General features: G+C 36.6%; 2 protein-coding genes across 2 annotated transcripts in view; one reads left to right on the top strand and one right to left on the bottom strand.

The window, feature by feature from the left end:
- Positions 1-8,302, bottom strand: part of rbks (ribokinase) — a 35,426-nt gene extending 27,124 nt beyond the window's left edge. Inside the window, exons 1-2 of the mRNA XM_007575425.2 lie at positions 8,217-8,302; positions 5,068-5,129 (exon numbers count right to left, since the gene is read on the bottom strand). Coding sequence (XP_007575487.1) covers positions 5,068-5,126 — 59 coding nt within the window. The 5' untranslated portion in view covers positions 5,127-5,129; positions 8,217-8,302. The remainder of the gene's footprint in view (positions 1-5,067; positions 5,130-8,216) is intronic.
- A 166-nt stretch (positions 8,303-8,468) lies between these two features.
- babam2 (BRISC and BRCA1 A complex member 2) overlaps positions 8,469-18,236 on the top strand; it is a 79,652-nt gene continuing 69,884 nt past the window's right edge. Inside the window, exons 1-4 of the mRNA XM_007575406.2 lie at positions 8,469-8,577; positions 9,953-10,108; positions 10,556-10,632; positions 16,418-16,512. Of these exons, the coding sequence (XP_007575468.1) occupies positions 9,972-10,108; positions 10,556-10,632; positions 16,418-16,512 (309 nt within the window). The 5' untranslated portion in view covers positions 8,469-8,577; positions 9,953-9,971. The remainder of the gene's footprint in view (positions 8,578-9,952; positions 10,109-10,555; positions 10,633-16,417; positions 16,513-18,236) is intronic.

Raw genomic sequence — 18,236 nt, 5'->3', positions numbered from 1 at the left:
GAGTCACAGAAGTGATTTTTCTGAGTCCAGGAGGCTGTTTAGATCCTTGTTGTGTAATCGTCCTTGTCCATAAAAGAATCCTGTTGCTAAGGTTCCAGGAAATCAGAAAAAGGTGAAAAGGGGGACGGGCTCAAGCCACCTTACATTGACAACTGGTGAACTGCTTTGCTAACAATAGGCACATATGTGGGCGTTTAATTCTCTGTTCACACCATTTATCTGAGCCACGTGCAAGCTGCCATTATGCAGTTAGTGACCAGAGGCAGCCTATAGTGCCATATAACAAGCCACTTATCAGTATTCTCATTGTCTGGAACAGCCATGGATGCATTACTGCTTTAATTTATTTAATTCTATCAATTATAGACAATAATAAGGATTTCCGGGCAGACCTCTAAAACATCTTACTCTATCATAAATACATGAGATTATTTACATAAAGATTTTTATAACTGATTAATAAACATTTAATAAACTACCTTTTAAATAAAAAATGACTGTTCATAAATCAGTAATTATAAGTCATACAGCAATACGTTGCTGTAATACGTAAAGGGAGAGAGAAGGTGTAAAAGCAACCAACACCTTGCTAATAAGTGACTTCCTACCACTCTCCAGAAAACATCTTAATTCTTGAAACTTTATAATTATGTGCTTATTAATAATCTATAAATTGTTTATTATCAATGAATGATTTCTAAGGCGTAATCCTATTATAAAGTGAAACCAACAAATGTAGTTATTCCTTACAGTAAATCAACAGAAAGAACAAAATACTTAATTTGACCAGTTGTACCAGTTTATAGAGCCTATAAATGTGTGGCATAAATAATTATTTAAGTATAAACATCTTTCTACTAAAACATCATCTTTTTGTTTTTGATTGATATACTGATTATATTCAAATTAACTGATCTAGTTATTAAATATCCTGTCTTATTAACAAAAACAATAATAATAAAATAGTAAAAAGTATGAATTAATGGGAATTTTGAAAATGGGAAAATAACTTTCTAAGACCTGGAAATGAAACAGGTTTGATCAAAATCTAGTTATCTAGTTGACGTTATATGAAAACCTTTTCTGAGAAAGTAAAAGAGAAAAATAGAGTGCCAAATTAAGGTATCTACCAGAAAGGTGGGCAATACCGCAATCATTCCAATACATAAAAACTAATCCTTCCCTCCAGCGTTAACGTTTTGCGATGCTGCATTCTACAAACTATATACAAATTTTTTTAAATTTATTTTACAATTGTTAATTTATGTAAGTAGTAATAACATTGTCATTATTTTATGAGAACACCTGTTTTATTGCTCCCAATTTCAAGGAAAAGTTTATTCTAAATGGTCAGAAAGCTATAGCAGCAGGGGGCGCTGTTATTTCTTTGACGAAGCTTTAAAAGTATGAGAAGCAGACCTGCGCCTCCTTTCAGTGTGCTGCGGAGGGTAGAAATAACTCCTGGCTGCTCGAGGGTTTGAAGAAGTTACAACTGGAAAAAGACAGAGTGAGAAACAGCTGAGCATCTAAAGGAGAAAAGAGATAATTAAGACTGTGGGCCGTATTTGACTAACAGAGTGCCAAAAACCCTGACTGGATTTCCACCTTCAAAGCCAGATGCATCACTTTGAAGAGCTGAAATTGTACTCCACTATCCGGATTCTGACCTCCATCCAAAAATCCCCCCGCCTTTCCCGCCCAGAACCAGACCGTTTTCCGTAAGCTTATTAAGGCTCTAATTGACAACTCCTGCCCTTCAAAGCAGAAAGTCGCTGGTTGAGTTTCTAATGAGAGCCAAAATTAAAGCGTCTCCCCTCAGTAGGAGAGGGCATGTGTTTTTCATGACTAAGGAACTCACTAAAACATGACATAAACACCTTTAAAAAATAAATCAAAACTCTTCCACGTTCGGTTGGCTTCAGCTCTGACATTAAAGCTGCTTTAGGTGTCATTGCTCACAAAGAGGCTGAGAATTTGTTTTTAACTAACACACTGTGGTGCAGGCGATGACTAACCAGTTGTGGGAATGGATCCGACTTGGCTCAACAAATCTCACCACATATCAGGATGATGCAACGCTGACATTTTCAATAGCAGCAGTTATACAAGACTATCTGCACTCTTTAAATCTTTGCAAGCTGATTTACAGCTAACATCCACATCATCTTAGATCAGCGAATTTGCTTTAGATGTGGGAGAGATCGCAATTTAGAAAAAAACCTTTAAGATTTCGAGTAAGCTTGCTCTAAAGATTGTCACACATACACTGTCAAGCTGCTCAGGTTTTCTGTAACATCTTTAGGAAAAACACAGAAAAACAGCAAAGCAGTCTAACTTTAGACCACTTCCTCTATTTCTCCGACAGAGTCCACTTTAACAAACTGTGATGGAAAACCCCTTTCGGTCTCCATGCCATATTTTCCACAGGCGTGCATGTCAAAATATAATCCCTGTAGGGAAAAAGGGGGTTGTGGTGGGTGTTAATAAAAATTAGAGATCTGCAGCTCTATTTCCGTTCCCAATGCTAGTAGCAAACTTATAGCTTCGGAGTCCTTCTTTCAAAGAACACATTTACAATCCAGAACTAATGCTACAGGCCAGCAACATCCACACCATTAATTGCTTGAAAATCTTGTCTCCAGCTAACTTTGAAAACAATAACAGGCCCATTTTACTGGGACACAAACCGCAGGACATATCATCTACACCCCAGTAACAATCCAGGTCAAACTTCAACAATATGTTGCAACAAGAAAGGGCCTAAAGATCCACATTAAGACAATACAAGAAAGTCCCACTTTGACAGACGGAAAAGACTGTGCATCCGGCAATGTCCGGCTCATGTTAAAATCGTACTCTAAATTGTATTACATCAATTTCTTTCCTCAAAATTCTACACACAAGTATCCCATTGTGACAATCGAGTGTTAGTCAAATGTTAAAAATAAAACAGAAAAAAAAATCACATTTATGTAAGAATTCACAAACACTAAGTTGTTCACAGCTCATAATGGGATCCACCTGTGGTAAATTCAGTTGAATGAACTTGATTTCGAAAGGCACACGCCTGTCTTCAGGCCATGTCAAATTTGGAACAAACTTCCAGAAAACTGTAAAACAGCTGAAACACTGGGTGCCTTTAAATCTCAACTAAAAACCCACCTGTTTAGAGTCGCGTATGGCTAAATTGCGGGTTTTGATGTTTTTAATGTTTTTATCTTTACTTTTCATCTAGTTATTAACTTCTTTTTATTTCTCTGTCAAATGTTGTTTTAATCCTTTTCAAAATGTCTTTCTCTTTCTCACTGTTTATTCAATGTCACATGCTGTTTTTATTTTAATTATGTAAAGCACTTTGAAATGCCTTGCTGCTGAAATGTGCTATACAAATAACATTTGATTGATTGATTGATGTCAGAGCGCAGACATCAAATATGAAATCAAAGGAATTGTTTGGAGACCTCCAAAGCAGGGTTGTCTTGAAGGATACTGATATTGGGGAAGGATACTGAAATATTTCTGCTGCTTTGGAAGTCCCACTGAGTACACTGGCCTCCATCAGTCATTGATGTAAGAAGTTTGGAACCACTAGGACTCATCCAGGAGCTGGTCGGCCATCTAAACTGAGTGATTTGAGGAGAAGGACCTTAGTTGGAGAGATGACCAAAGACCCAATGGTCATAGATCCAGTATTCCTCTGTGGATAGAGGGTAAACTTCCAGAAGCACAGCCATCCCTGCAACAATCTTCTGATCAGGCCTTTAAGGTAGAATTGGCCAGATGAAAGCTGCTTCTGATAAGGCAGCTCATGAGAAACAAAATTCTCTGGTCTGATGAGACAAAGACTGAACTCTCTGGTGACAATACCAAAAAGTATTGTCACCAGTAGTCCAGTTTGGAGGAAATCAGGCACAGCTGGTGGTGGCAGGTTCATGCTATGGGAATGTTGTGCAGTAGCAGGAACTGTCAGACAAGTCCAGAGCATTCTTGACCTTAGTCTGGGTCATTGTCCTGCTCACCACAACCCAGAGCACATGGCCAGCACCACTCTGTGAATGTTCTGCAATGGCCAAGCTAGAGTCCAGAGTTGATATGACTCATCAGACGTCTCCCATCCAACCAGGTGGAGATTGAGAAGAATTGCAAAGATTGAGCCAAACTGCCTAAAGACAGGTGAGTTAAGGTTGTGGTATCATATTAAAAAGACGTGAGGCTGTAACCACTGCCAATGGTGGACCAGCAAAGCCAGATATTTATATAAATGTGATTTCTTGACTTCCCATTTTTAATAAAATTCGCAAAGGACTCAAAAATGTTTTCGACACTGTCATATTGAGTGCGAGTATAATTTTCAGTTTGGAAATTACATTAATAAAATTTGGAATAAGGCAGAGGTATACCAAAATGTGCTAAAGGGGAAGCCCTCAACAAAGTGACAACACATTTAGAGCAAAAAGTCTTTCAATAATGCACGCATAACTGGGCCTATATTATTATTTGTATAATTAATAATCGCACAACGCAGAAGTTGACAGTACACACTTGAAATCTGATTGCAAATAAAATACTAATATTATTCATTTGTGTCATGTAATTTTTACACCCCAGCAGAACAGGAAGTCATGGATTGCTCATTCCTATAAATATATATATATATGATTTTTTGTTGCCACTGAATAAAATGTACTCAATTTAATTTGGATTTTTGAATTTTTTTCAGTTTGAGATTATGCTGTTGATATAACATTGCATGTGAGGATTTCTTCTCAACTTTACTGGCATAAAAGAATCCCAAACATGATGATAAATTGCATAGTCAGATTTTATTCACAAACCGAGAAGCATCACACAGGATCCAGATGAAAATGCTGAGAGCTCAGTTTTACATTTTTCAAATTCATTTCCTTATATGGTAAATAGAATCTGGCCTGTTTCCTCCTGGGCCAACCAGAGGAAGTTATTGAGTTTTCTGAGATTTTATACCGTATTTGAGATTTGTCAATAAAAAAATTATGCTTTTTAAAGTGATATCAGGCAACAGAAAAGTAAGTATGTAAATGGACTCACCTGACCAAGTCAGTCATGCAGGAGCCGACCACAACAACATCAAAAGCCCTGTCGCTCATGATCTGAAGAACAGAAGCAACATTACATCAGTTATATTTCAAAGATCTGATCACATGTTCATCACACTGGAGATTATTGATTGCTTGGGCAACATAAAAAACACCATTAGACTAAAATGCAGTGGGAGCATCTCAGGCAAAATATGTAAACTAGTTTCTCCGGGGCCACAAAACTCGCCCCATTTATCTCCCACATTAGCATGAGCTTGACTGAAACAAGGAAGAAGGTAAAAATAGAGCATTCATCACAGAGCTGAGTTGGACATATCCCAGCCTTACCGGAGGTATTGGAGGTGGGGGCGGGGAGGGCATTTTGATGCTATGTCCCGTGAATGCACCACAGCCCAAGCAAAGTCTGTAATTAATTCAATCCCCTGCTTGTATTGGAGCTAATGCCGGCGTGTTAATCTCCTTAAATCTCTTCCTATAGGCAGTGGGAGACTTGGAAAGCTTGGCCGCTGGCTGTAGGATGGTTTGATTCTGTCTCCCACATCTCACAGCGCATTGTCTTCCCTCCGCAGGAAGTAAACTTAGAACTCCCTCAATGAAAACCGTGATTATGATGAGAGCCATATAGTCTGACCTTATGAAGAACGACAGCACTCTGTACAACTCTCTCATGCTTACTCAAATTGAGTAATTTCACTTAAAATCCTTTGCAAGATAAAATCTGACTGTATAATGAGAAATTCCCTGTGCCTCTAAAGGAATCCCACCAGTAATATGTGCATGATAACCAGTCTCGATTGCCCTGCATGGGGGTTTTTTTGTTTTTCTTTTGGTGAATACTTTCAGATTGAGCCTGAATCACTAGTGTGAAGGCGGACTTTCCCAGCCATGAATCAGCCATAATATCCATGCACAGACATAACTGATAATACTGTGTGCACCAGCATCTGTGTTCAATTTTTTTTTATGTATATATTATTTCAAAAGCTGCTTTGATTTTGCCTGTATAGGTCAAAAACTTGTTCCAGCTGGTATAAAAATAATCAAAAAGCAAAGACTAAATATCCACCCACGCTGCAGGTTGACATTTCAGATAATTTTTTATTCATAACAAAATAAGTATTTAGGATGTGGATATGTTTTGATAAGCTGTAAACCCAGACAGCAAAGAATGTTTGATCCACAAAAACTCTTTTCCTCTTCTGGCTTCAAGTGAAACCAATGTTGACCTTTGGGCCACACCTGGTCTGTACAACACGTGCCATGACACTAGTCGGGTCTGGCTGCAGGCGCATGAGTCATGTCGGGCTCTCACGGCACAAGTTAAGCCCCTGTTTGCAATCTTTGTTCCAGATCTGGCTACACAACACAGCTTTGAATTGGAGCATATTTATTCAGTGTTTAATATATAAAAAAATAATAATATTAAATGTTTTTTTCAACAATAAACGATCTTCATGGAAGATACATTAGCACTAATGCTAATGTTTCATGAAAGTAATTTTTCTAGGAAGATACCTTTTAGATTTGTATCATAAAAAGAGCGGGATCTTTGACCGTTCCTCTACACAATTTTTCTAAATCATGCACTGCAACATGGATTGCAGATCTAACATGATCACACATCCTCTGCTATGTTTAAAGGTGGCCAAGAGCTGCTCACCTTGAATGTTTGAAATGCTTGAAAGTTAAATTCTAACCCCATTTGACCAATGCTCACAATTAGATTACATTTCTCACAAAATTTACATTTGTAATGGTAGAACAACAACAACAACAACAACTTTTTCTTGTAGTGCTTTCTGGAAAGCAATTGACATCTAGCCATTAGATGGATCTAATGGCTGTTTTGGAGACTTGATGAGCATAAAATGCCACTCTTTGTTGCAGTTCTGCATAAGAGAGCTTTAATGTTAGGTTTAATTAATTTACATACCTTTCTTACCATACTGTTCATAAATATGTGGAGGACAAATAAGCTCGGTGCCAGGCCATCCTTGTCTGCCACTTTTCCACGTCTTTATTATTTTTGGCTTTATTTATTATCAGCTTTTTATTATCACTCCTGATGTAGATATAGGCAATATATGAGCAGTCATGCTCTAATTAATGAAGACAAAGTGACATCTAAATTACTTCAATGACATGTTCTTTTGCCTTTCCTGTTTTGAAGAGTGGATAGGAGAAATTGGAAGCCCAGGGAATCAGGGAGTAGTGGATTCCAAATTAGTAAAAGTTCAAAGACACTGGAAAACTTCAAATAATGAAGAATAAATTAAAGGCTGCAGTTTAGGACAGGTCAACATAAAAGAATCCTGTACAGATGCAAGTTTTGTTAAATATTGTGATCAGTGACACACAATATCAGGAATAAATCCAATACATAACTGTAAACAGATACCTTTTTTTGTGTTTGTTTGTTTCTTTATTTTTGGTTTATTACAAATATAGACCCCATACAATGAGTAAGTTATCCAGACAGTAGAAAGACCTATATTTCTTTTCCAATGAAATAATTTTATTTAATAACTTGGATCTGCTTTCAGGTGATGTATAAGAATTTATTTTATGCCGATGCACTTTTTAATGACTTTCCCATAAAATCCTAATGCCCATTAAAAACAGCAGCAAATAATTGCCTACATGGCATGAGAGCAACTGATGTACACAACTAATATTTATTGCTGTCCAAGTAGTTCTTTATTATAATAAGAGTAATTATGCAATTATCATACAGTCCTAATTGCGATGACATCAGTTGACAATAAATAATTTTTTCTGACTCCTCTCATGGCATGTGCATGTGACCTCATGCATTTGATCTTACAACCGTCTTGCACTAAAAGCTACAAAAGAGCGTATGAATGTATCTTGTTGCACATGATAGAGTTTACGGTATTTTTGAACGAAATAACCAGAGGTTGCAGTGATAAAAAGTTCTGTATAAATATTTAGAATCCACAAGCCTGTTCAGGTTAAATCAACTGGACAGTGACTGAACTCTGCATGTTTGGAGCGTTTTAAAAAGAACTACACCAAAATTTGAAAGGTTAGACAACCCTTCTTAATTAGAGGGCTTCTAACATAAACTACAATGTACAGGGTCACAACTCTTTATACGAAATTCGATATAAAATTTACCTTCTACTGTAATTTGCTCCTGTAGAGGGAACATCTGAAGACGGGCAAAGTACGCTATGACAGCTGTGTGGTGAAGCTACTGCCGTTTCAATTCTGGTCATTGCATCCACAAACATGAATGTTTTTATTTTTGTTTTACTCATTTATATGAATTTATAGTGAAATATACAACACAATCATATATAATATGTAAATATTTTTTTTCTAATTTTAAAAACAATATTTTTATTATGACAGGCATAATAACAGACAGCTAACATGGGACCATAACCAGGACCCAAACATTGCATACCGGAAAGTTTCAAAGCATGAAGTAAACATTGGAGTTAACGCTCAAAATATAGACCTTCGTTTCTTTGAGGTACTTTAACACTCATCGTTATATATTTTTAAATAGGTAGTGAAAAGTAAGGAGCACTTCAAGTCTGCTGAACGCTTAGTTTTGTGTTAATATAGCGAGGTGAAGCGGTTAGCCATGTAAGCTAAAGCTGTTCATTCTAAACACTTGTAAATGTTTTGATTCTAATCTAAAGCTACGAGGGTTATTGCGTTTTCTTCTGCTAAGCTAAATATGTTTGTAAAGAAAATGTTTACAAATAATTTCAGTAAAAATTTAAACTGAAAGCAGGGGTGAGGAAAAGTCCCAAATGCAAAAACTTGACGTTAAATTTATTAAATCTAAATTCATTAGAACGTTGAAGATGTTAATGACTTGGTTATAGTTTCCCATATTTCTGTTGTTTAACAAATGGCAGATAAAATCCCAAGTTTCAAACATTATCTTTCGTTAAAATATATTTTCCTGGTGTTCATTTAACCTCTGTTATTCATCCTTGTGCTTTTGCTTGAAGGTTATCACAATGTTTCACCACAAACAGCGTTTTACATTGAAACTTTCAATGCAAGTGTTGCAGCTTTACAACACTTGGACTTCTTTTGATTGAAATTGAACATTCACATTATTGTTGAGTGCTACAGCTTTTCTCCAGGACTCTCATACATTTAGATCATTCGGTCTTCTCATAACCAGCTTTGTGCTCAAGAAATGCTTACAATGGCATGATGCTTCTATTGTCATTGTTCTTTTCGGGAGAGCGTGTTCAGGAAGTCAGTTTTTCGCCACACATGTTTGGCATGTGGACTAAAAACAACATTTACTGATTCTTCTTGGTACTTTTGTTTAACAACTATTGTCATTCATCTTTTCAATAAAAGCCAACTTTATGGAGCGCATTTTTTTTTATCTTGTTGCTATAATACCACTTGAGCTGTGGATATCTGGAGCTCTGACTAAAGAGTTACTCTGGACTTCTTAGTTGCTTCTCTGATTACTGCTATAGGTCTGTAAGGCAAGTGTCCATAACTTGCCTTACTGTTATGCCATGACTGCTCAGTTTGCAGTCATGGCATTTTCCAAACCCAAAGCTTGAGATATTGTTTCATAAACTAATGAATTAAACCATCTTGTTGCCTCTGGCAACAAGATTACAAATTGTGGAAAAATATGAAAGGATTAGGGTACTTACATTTTTTTCAAAGATCTCTCATGTTAACTTCAAAACAGACAACTATAATTCATTTCAGTTCTTAAAATGTCAAATAGAAAACAAAAAACACAATACAATGTATTTTTGTTCATTATTTAAAAAACCTCACCAGTGGCAGCTCTGTGGCTCTTTGTTGAAGTAAATCTGTAAAGGTGGTAAATTGATGATTGCTGCGTTTTTTTTCTGCAGACTCCTGATCATTGATACAATGAACAACATGTCGCCTGAGGTTGCACTGCACCGGATCTCACCTGAGCTGCGGCCTTTGCTGTGCAGTGTGGTGAGGAACGGCCGCGTGGGGCTGGACTCCACTAACTGCCTCCGGGTCACGGACCTCAAAACAGGGTAAGACTGAGTCTGTCAGTCACAGCTTTAGGATCTAAGACCCAGCATCTGACAGTTTTGTCTTAAATTCTTCAAGAAATAAAAACCTCAACTTAACAGGGGAATTGCATTTTGATTGTGACATGAATTTGGAAAACCAGAAGTTTTTTTTCCTTATTTTTTCACTTTAAATATTGTGACCTTTAGTTTTTTATGCTTAATATTCAGAAAAGAAGTGATTTATTAAATTTATAAAATAAGAGTTTAAACTAAGGATATTAAAAATAACGTTTGCCAGTTTAATGTTACATATAGGAAGGATAAATATTAAGACTTGGCAACATTTAATGTTTTTCCCTTCACATTTTCATAATTTTTAGTAAATGCGAATTGTATTGATTTTTGTGTGTGCCGTGGTGGTGTTTCACTTAACTTTTCTACGTTGTTTTATTTAATTCTAACATCCAGATGCACATCTCTAACTTCTGGTCCATGCTGTGATCGCTTCAAACTTCACATCCCCTATGCTGGAGAAACCCTTAAATGTAAGTTGGCAACTTTACTCAATTTGTTTTTTTTGTTATTTTGTTTTTGTCTCAGCTTAGATTTCCAAAACACTTTATGAATTGTAAAGTTTTTTTTGTAACATAACGTTCTAGTCTTACCTCTCTTTGAGTTTAGCTTCGAACCTTATTGTCTCTGTATTTTGTTACATAGCTGGATAAATAAATCAATGAAATTACCCGAACTTCAAATTACATTAACTAACTGAAATGTATTTTGTCAGGATTTGAACGACAGGCTACTGGAAACAGTAGTTGCAAAATTGTGAAATGGAAGGAAAATTAAACTTAATTAGGATGTATAACAAATAAAATCTCCCGCAATATAGCAACTTAAATACTAATCAATAAATAGATATTATTAAATAGTTCAAGCTGAATTTAAATGAATCTCTACAAGAACAAAGCCGTCCTCTCAGAGGTTTGTTAGAAGACATTGTGAACATAAAACACAAATCAGATGGCCATATACGGGGACATATATAAGCGGAGCAGCCGAGAGGCCCATGTAAACTCTGGAGGAGCTGTACTGATCTACAGCTCAGGTTGGAAGGTAATTTTTAATCAGACACTGCTACAATGTTTCTTTCATGGATGAAGAAAAAAAAAAAGTATTTGTTAGTAGAAATACTAATGAGATCCTGTATATACAGCAGGAACTCTGGTCAGATAAGACCACATTAAAATGTTTGGCCAATATGCAAACAATTTGTGCTACATGGTGGTGGCAGCATCATTGTGTGGGGACTTTTTTTTCAGCAGGGACAAGAAAGCTGGTCATACCTGAGAGGATGCTAGATGAACATTTTTAAACTGACTACCAAAAGGAATCATTCATTTGCATTGGGTTTTATTTTGGGGTTCTACAGTGAAGGGGGCTGAATAAAAATCTGCACTACTTTTCATGAATGTTTCCATGACACAAAATAAAGAGTCATTTGTCTTTTTTGTTCCACACAGTTATGTTGATATATCAGATAAAATATATATCTAAAAGAACATTTTCAAGTTTATGGTAGTCATGTGACACGATGTGAAACTATTAAAGGGATATAAATACTGACATGCCATTTTTTTCATGAACTTAATTCTTCTGCATCAAGTCTCAAAGTGGCAGGAAGTTGGGGTCAGCTGAGCCTCTTTAAGGGCTTCAAATCAGGCTTCTTTGTTATTCGGCATGTAGCTATATATTCCTAAATTAAACACCAGCAGAGCAACATAAATTTAAGGGTAATCGCTTGCAGTCTAATCATGCTGATTGCACAGCGTGGCGCATTTTGATTCCACTTTTTACTTTGATTTGTCAGCTCTTTTTACTCTGAAATCTGAACGCTTGTCTGGTGATTTCCACTGGAGCTTAGGTTAATTGATTTATTGTGTAAAGCAACAGGTCTGCTGCCTGAGAAAAGGATGTAATGACTGAAATAATTTTGGTTGTGTCAGACTGGTTTTGATTAGTCTGAAGGGATGTCTCAGCTGGCCGGCTTAAAGAACTGCAGATTGAAGACTAAACAGCATAAAATCCTTCCTGAAATCAAGTAAAATTTGACAAATAATTAGCATCTTAATGAATGGAACAATAGCAGTAAGTTTCCAGTTGTTTGTGCCTCGTTGCTTTTACTGGAAGGGTCGCTGACTTCTCCATCAAGTGTCCATATCTGAGACTTTCCTCTGTGAGCAAGCCTCATGGAGAAAATAAGTCAAATTAAATCAATTTCGACCTGCTGTCACTGGAATTATAATGACTCACAGGATGCCAGATCTTTGTTCTCACACATCTAACATCGTTGGCGATTAGCCTTTTGCTTTTTGAATGAGAACATTTCGCAGAATAAAGTTTCAGTTTAGCTTGTACCAACGCATGTTTACGCCATCAATATTAGTGTTTGATCTCATCTTTAACGGGGCCTCTAACCCATTACTTCACATACTCCGTATAATCATTACATACTATAAGACAGAACTGTGAGTCAGAGCGGTATGGCAGGTTTTTGTGGCTGATCTGATATAGATAACCTCTGTAAACAGATGCCCACACCTTTCCGTTTCCCTCAGAATGAAAACAGAAGCATCTAAATTGCACAGGTTCATGAGAGGAGTGTTTCATTGTAGATCCATTTATATGCAAAGGAAGAAAGGAAAATTGTGTCAGAAATGAAGGCGGAAGGTTTTGCTTAAATTTCACAAAATGTGGCCTAGACTGAAATGACTCCGACCTGTGGCAGGAAGTTGTGGCTACGCTTGAGGAATCTGTACATGACGTACAAAACCCCCTGAAAATTATGATACTAAGAAAAACTTTGTGTATTACTATATCTCTGATCTGTTTGACATTGTCTGCTTGTTTCAAATTTATAGAGCACTGTTACTCTTTGCTCAGGATCTGTGTGAGATCAAAGGTCTTGTCTTGTAATTTTGCACGTCTTTTCAGTGTTTTTTTATTTTTTATTTTTACCTATGTATGAAATCTTGGTACTAGCTTAGCAGCTAGTGTACAGGCTTTGAATTAAAATAAATGAACAGAAATGCTGACATTGGGCAACGTTTAGGGAGGAAGACAACCCAGCTGTAAACATGTCAGTATAATACTTATTCACTTTAACGGTAGCTAGGATAAGAATAGCATTTTTTAAGCAACTTTTGGTATATTGTTTCAAATGGAAAACACTTAGATTATTATTATTATTATTATTATTATTATTATTATTATTATTATTGTTTATTTTGAAGTTTTTTTTTGTGGAAATGCTGCACTTTGCTCAAGGTCACCATAATGTTGAAAGCTCATACAAGCCCATGACTTGTCAAAATTCCTAAATTTGAGAAAAAAATTACAAGAATATCATCTTTTCCATTTTGCCGTTGAACGCATCTTCACTATTGTTTGTTACTTTGGTCGAAAACAAAGTGTGTTTAAATCTCTGACAGAAAAAAAAAAGAAAAAGAAAAGGAAGTGCTTCTCACTCATACATCTTCATTGTAGTCTGTTTAAACAAAGCAGCATATAAAGGCCTGAGTTATAACCTGTAAAGTTTGCACTTAAAGACCTCCATTTCCCCTCTGGAGCTGAGCCAGGAGTTTTCTCAAAGGCTGCCAGGAGTTTGTTTCAGATTTTAAACACATCCCCTTGTTTCCTTGTTTGACTCTGCCCACTGGAAAAAAACGCTTCCACATGTTGACGCTTATCAGGCGTTTGCTGGAAGAACAAAAAAGCAGAAGAGGAGTGTCTTGCAGCACGTAAATAGAATTGTGTAACATAATGTTAGAACACTGCGAACCAGCCCAAGGAGAGTGCACTCGTGGTTATGTGGTGGTTTTCTTTCCAGAGCAACAGCTGTCTTCAGACTGTGGTTTTATTGTTAGATTGATGTTCAGATTGATTGTAGAAGTCCAAAAAAACAGACATTCAAAAGGGAATAATTAGAAGATGTGGTCTAACCTTAATCCATGTTGACGTCATTGTCAGAAACACATTGTCAAGAACAGTTGTAATTTTTGGGTTTTTATTGAGTACACTGATGAATCAGTTATTATGGAGCTTGGCAAAAGTAAAGGGACCCTTGAACCTATTGACATTTCTACCATATTCTGATATGAGTGAATTACCTGCCTCAAGCCAGAGGGGGTACAAACAAGCTCTTGTTCCCGTGTGTTGACACAATGGAGCAGATTGTGGTTGGTCTGCATAATAAGTGCATAGTCTCAGTCTGTCGTTGCAAAAGAGAATTAAACATTTTTTTTTTCTTCAGGTTTCATATTTATTCTAACTCTGACCAGTAGTCATGAAATGTGGTCCATGGTCAAACACAATCAGCTATAATGAGATTCCTCTGTAAGCCTTGGGGTTCTGTTGTTCATGAGATGAAGAGCTCCATGGTCAGGGGCAGCTTGGAGGGAAGCTGCAGACCTGCGCAGCAGAACGCCTTCCTGCAAAACAACTAGGTTCCCCTCTTGGACCTGTTTACCTCCTCATCCTGACTGGTAATGAACAGAAATCAGTGGACGGCTTCGGAACAGACAACTATTTTGTTGTTTTAGATCTGTTGCATCACTGAATATTTCCTTAGATTCATGTTTTGCTAGTTTGCTGACAAACTTCTTTAAAGTTTTCAACCAGGATTGGCTTAAGAGAGTTAATGCACCATTAGTTGCCCATGTCTTGGATAAATCTGCTTGTTTGTTCTTGAAGCCTTGACTCCAGCTGTAGTCCACACCTTTTGAATTGTAACCCAATTCTTGGGTGGGCTTGGCTTCACAATCCTCTCAAGACTATGTTGCTTGTGCACCTTTCTCTGTCACACTTTTTCCTTGGACTTAGCTCTCCTATAATATGCATAGATCCAACACTCTTATGGCTAACCCTGTTTGCAGGAAGCAGCTGGACAGCTGACAAGTGAGCAGTCTTCATCACAAGTGTCCACCTTTTGTCATGTGGACCAAAATGCTACATTTTACTTTAAAAAAAAGAAAGAAAAAGTTTTATTGTTTATGAATTGGCACTTGTAAATTCATTAAAAATGTTTATTCACAAATGCCTTATTAAAAGAAGACCATATATTTTTGGGGGTGGGTAGAAATATTCTGGCTGATGAACAGAAATCAGTGGACTGAATATGGGTCACTCTTTTTTTGAAAGTGCTTGCTGTGCTTGCGTATTTAATAAACACGCGTCCCAAGCTTGATATATGTAGAAGTTGCAACCAAGTTCTGAAATCCATTCCGAGTGACGTAAAAGGCCCTCAAAATGCGCCTTGGACATGTCTGATGTTCACTATAAAATGGCCACATTAAAGGTTTGTTTCAGAAATCACTTTTTTTACAAGAAAAAAAACATATTGATCTGATATATCAATTTTATGAGACACAATTCAGTTTTTTTTTTAACTGTAAGTCATCAAAATTAACAGAAATAAGCACTTGAAATATTGCTCTGTTTCTTGGATGTAATTTTAGATGATTTGCTGTTTACTCATTGTTTCCTTTTTACTTTTTTTGGTAACGTGATCTGAACATTTTTGTTGCATTGTTATATCAACTCGGACACATATTTGCTCATCGTACCATTTCTACAGTAAGCCATATTTCAGATGGCTCATAGTTTTCCTTCCTTGTTGACGGATCTTGCAGGACTCCCTCTCTGATCAGACATCCTGACTTCTCTTCACTTTTTGTTGCCTTTATCGTACGTGGAGATTAAACAATGGCCTTAGAGTCCTGTCAAAGTTTTTAAGAGAGAGAGAGATGTTTTGCGATAACGTTTTTTTTTTTTCAAGGAACAAAAAAGAGTTTTTCTGCAGTTTACAGTTTTGCTTAACCTTTATTTACCTTTTAAGGAGCGGCACTAGTAGAATATCTCCCCTCCCCCACATACACCCACAATTATTCCTCCTCACCTGTAGACTACATGACTCTGTTTGCACAGTCATCAACACAGACGCTCACATTCCTTGTCTTGCCTGACTCTGTTACCTGGTTTGCTGAATAAAGTAACGATTAGTCCAGTTGTTTGCATTATACCTTCTTTATTTATGACTCGAATAAATATCAGCCCTTAATTCAAAACTAAAATTAGCATAATTAAATAAATAAATAGTTATTTCTGCGAAGATTAGGGCAAGTAAACATTGCTCAACTAATGCCAGAATGTTGCAAACACTGTGTCATATTTCATAAAAAATACAGTAACTATTTTAACTGAAAATGTCCTTTAAGGAGATGAAATGCAACAGAAAGTAGTTATTGTTTAATATTTTCTCTGTTGTTCCAGGGGATATCATTTTCAACGCTCAGTATCCCGAGTTACCTCCAGATTTCATTTTTGGTGAAGATGCAGAGTTTCTACCTGAACCCTCCGAGCTACCAGTGAGTAAAATCTTCAAATATTTGCTGACAAAATGTCCACCTTTAGCTCCTCAATTTGGCTTTTGCTTCCTTCAGCTTCTACAAACTCTCTTTCTTTTTTAGCGCAATAAACTTTGTTTTGATTTCCGGTCTTCCTTTAAGTTTGTTTTCTGCAAAACTGTGATTCACTGTGATCTTTGTTGCTAGAAAGAGAGCACAGATTACTAATAAAGGTTCAACTCTAATTTGCGTCTTAATCACTTTTCATGCTGATGTTAATGGACGCCTTCCAGGAAACATGCTTGAAGTTGTTGGTATTTGTATCGTCTTTATTTTTCTTATCTGTTTTCTGTTGAAATTTGTCTCCAAGAACCTTTTGCTTTTTAAATCAGAAAATGTCACCTTGAGCAATTTGTGCACATACAGGAATTAACAGAGAGACTGACTGTGTCAATATTTATTAAAGTTCACTTTTAAGACCATATAATTATTACATACAGCACACCTCTGTATTTAATCTTGGTATAGGTGAGCTGCTAGCAAAACGGTAAGTTTGGAGGGAAAGTAACACATCACATCACCCTGAACACACCATATCCATTGTGACACATGGTGGTAGCATCATGCTAAATCGGAGCTTGAAAAGTTGGTCAGAATTGATAGATGGAGCTAAGTACAGGATAATCTTCCAAGTGCTGGTTAGAGGCTGCAACAGACTTGATACGGTGGTGGGGATTCAGAGCGGCAATGGAAAGGTTTACATCCATGGTTCACAAATTATGGTTCACATACCACTGGCCGTACTGGGACTGCTTTTAGTGGTAACAACATGTTAGCTGAAGCAATGTGTTTAGTGGTGTGTGTTTGTGAAAGATTTCCTAAAACCCCAAAAGATATTTTTACTGCCAGTATCACAAGTTTTATATGTCTGGGAAGCATATTAAATTGCTAATTCATGGTTGAAAAGAAACTTTTAACTTTACCACTTGGAACTGTGTCTACAAATCCTTTGTGTTGGTTTATTGTTTGTATAAAATCCCATATATGTGTCGGTATATTTTCCCACTGTGATGTTTGATTCTGCTGTATCCAAAACATGTTTATAGGGTTAAAATGTTCAGCTTGAATCTACCAAATAACTCTTAGTGTGTCAATTACATCTCCAAACAACACTCTGGTTTTATCCGCCAAACATAGACTGGAAAACATGCCTGCATTTAATTATAAAAGCTGCTGCATTTTAACTTGTGCTGCTTCAGATCAGCCGTAAAATCTGAATCTGAATGATTGTAATAAAAGGTCTGTGATCTCACAGGCCTATCAGATGTCACAACATTGCACATAGGATTGTAATACTCGAAAACATGTCTTGACAATTTTGGAGAGATTTGCATAGTGGCAAAAATTAGTTGTTTTTCTTTATTTTGTTTTTTGTTGTTTTTTTTTACCTGGCTATGATCATAAGATAAGGAATGACTGTAGGGTTCACAGTGCCAACAATGAGAGCATGTATCATCATGTTTTTGCAGAAGTTGCGGTCGTCTTGGTGAAGTAAAGATTAAGCTTGGATTAGGGTTCGATGGTAGGGAAAACATGGGATTGTGATATTGCCGTTAAATCCTATGAGTAACCCTAATTTTCCTCAATCCCATGACTCTCTCTCTTTAGCATCTTGCTTACTAAAATCTATATTACACTGTGTGAGGCCAGCAATGGCAGCCATCAGTTGACCAAATATATATATT

Source organism: Poecilia formosa, unplaced genomic scaffold (genome assembly GCF_000485575.1).
Source record: "Poecilia formosa unplaced genomic scaffold, Poecilia_formosa-5.1.2 Scaffold8, whole genome shotgun sequence".
In the NCBI taxonomy this organism is placed as follows: Eukaryota; Metazoa; Chordata; class Actinopteri; order Cyprinodontiformes; family Poeciliidae; genus Poecilia; species Poecilia formosa.
The sequence above is the reverse complement of the archived record's forward strand: the minus strand, read 5'-3'. Positions and strand labels throughout refer to the sequence as shown.